General features: G+C 62.0%; 1 protein-coding gene across 1 annotated transcript in view; it reads right to left on the minus strand.

The window, feature by feature from the left end:
- LOC104406054 (sodium/potassium-transporting ATPase subunit alpha-3-like) overlaps positions 1-429 on the minus strand; it is a gene marked incomplete at both ends in the record, with an annotated part of 1,578 nt that extends 1,149 nt beyond the window's left edge. Inside the window, one exon of the mRNA XM_010014928.1 lies at positions 161-429. Coding sequence (XP_010013230.1) covers positions 161-429 — 269 coding nt within the window. The remainder of the gene's footprint in view (positions 1-160) is intronic.
- Between the last annotated feature and the right edge of the window lie 89 nt (positions 430-518).

The following is a 518-nucleotide window of genomic DNA, read 5'->3' on the forward strand; positions in this document are numbered from 1 at the left end:
CCCCCCATATACCCCATATATTGCCCCCAGCACCCCAAATATTACCCCCTACAACTCATATATAGCCCCAGCACCCCATATATTGCTCCCTACACCCCATATATCACCCCCATCACCCCATATATCGCCCCCATCCATCCATGTATTACTCCCTACTCACGGTGACGGTGGCCAGCAGCCCCTCGGGCACGTTGGCGACGATGATGCCGATGAGGAAGATGACGGCCTCCAGCCACGAGTAGCCCAGGATGAGGGAGAGGATGAAGAAGGAGATGCCGAGGAACACGGCCACGCCGGTGATGAGCTGGATGAAGTGCTCGATCTCCACCGCGATCGGCGTCTTGCCCACCTCCAGCCCCGAGGCCAGCGTGGCGATGCGGCCCATCACCGTGCGGTCCCCGGTGGCGATCACCACCCCGCGGGCCGTGCCTGCGATGCGAGGGGGAAACGGCGCTTCAGGAGCCGTGTAGGGGCGCTGGGAGCGTGAAAATGGGGCTGGGACAGCGAGAAATGGGGCT

The sequence above is a fragment of the Nestor notabilis genome, unplaced genomic scaffold (genome assembly GCF_000696875.1).
Source record: "Nestor notabilis isolate BGI_N333 unplaced genomic scaffold, ASM69687v1 scaffold29035, whole genome shotgun sequence".
NCBI lineage: Eukaryota > Metazoa > Chordata > Aves > Psittaciformes > Psittacidae > Nestor > Nestor notabilis.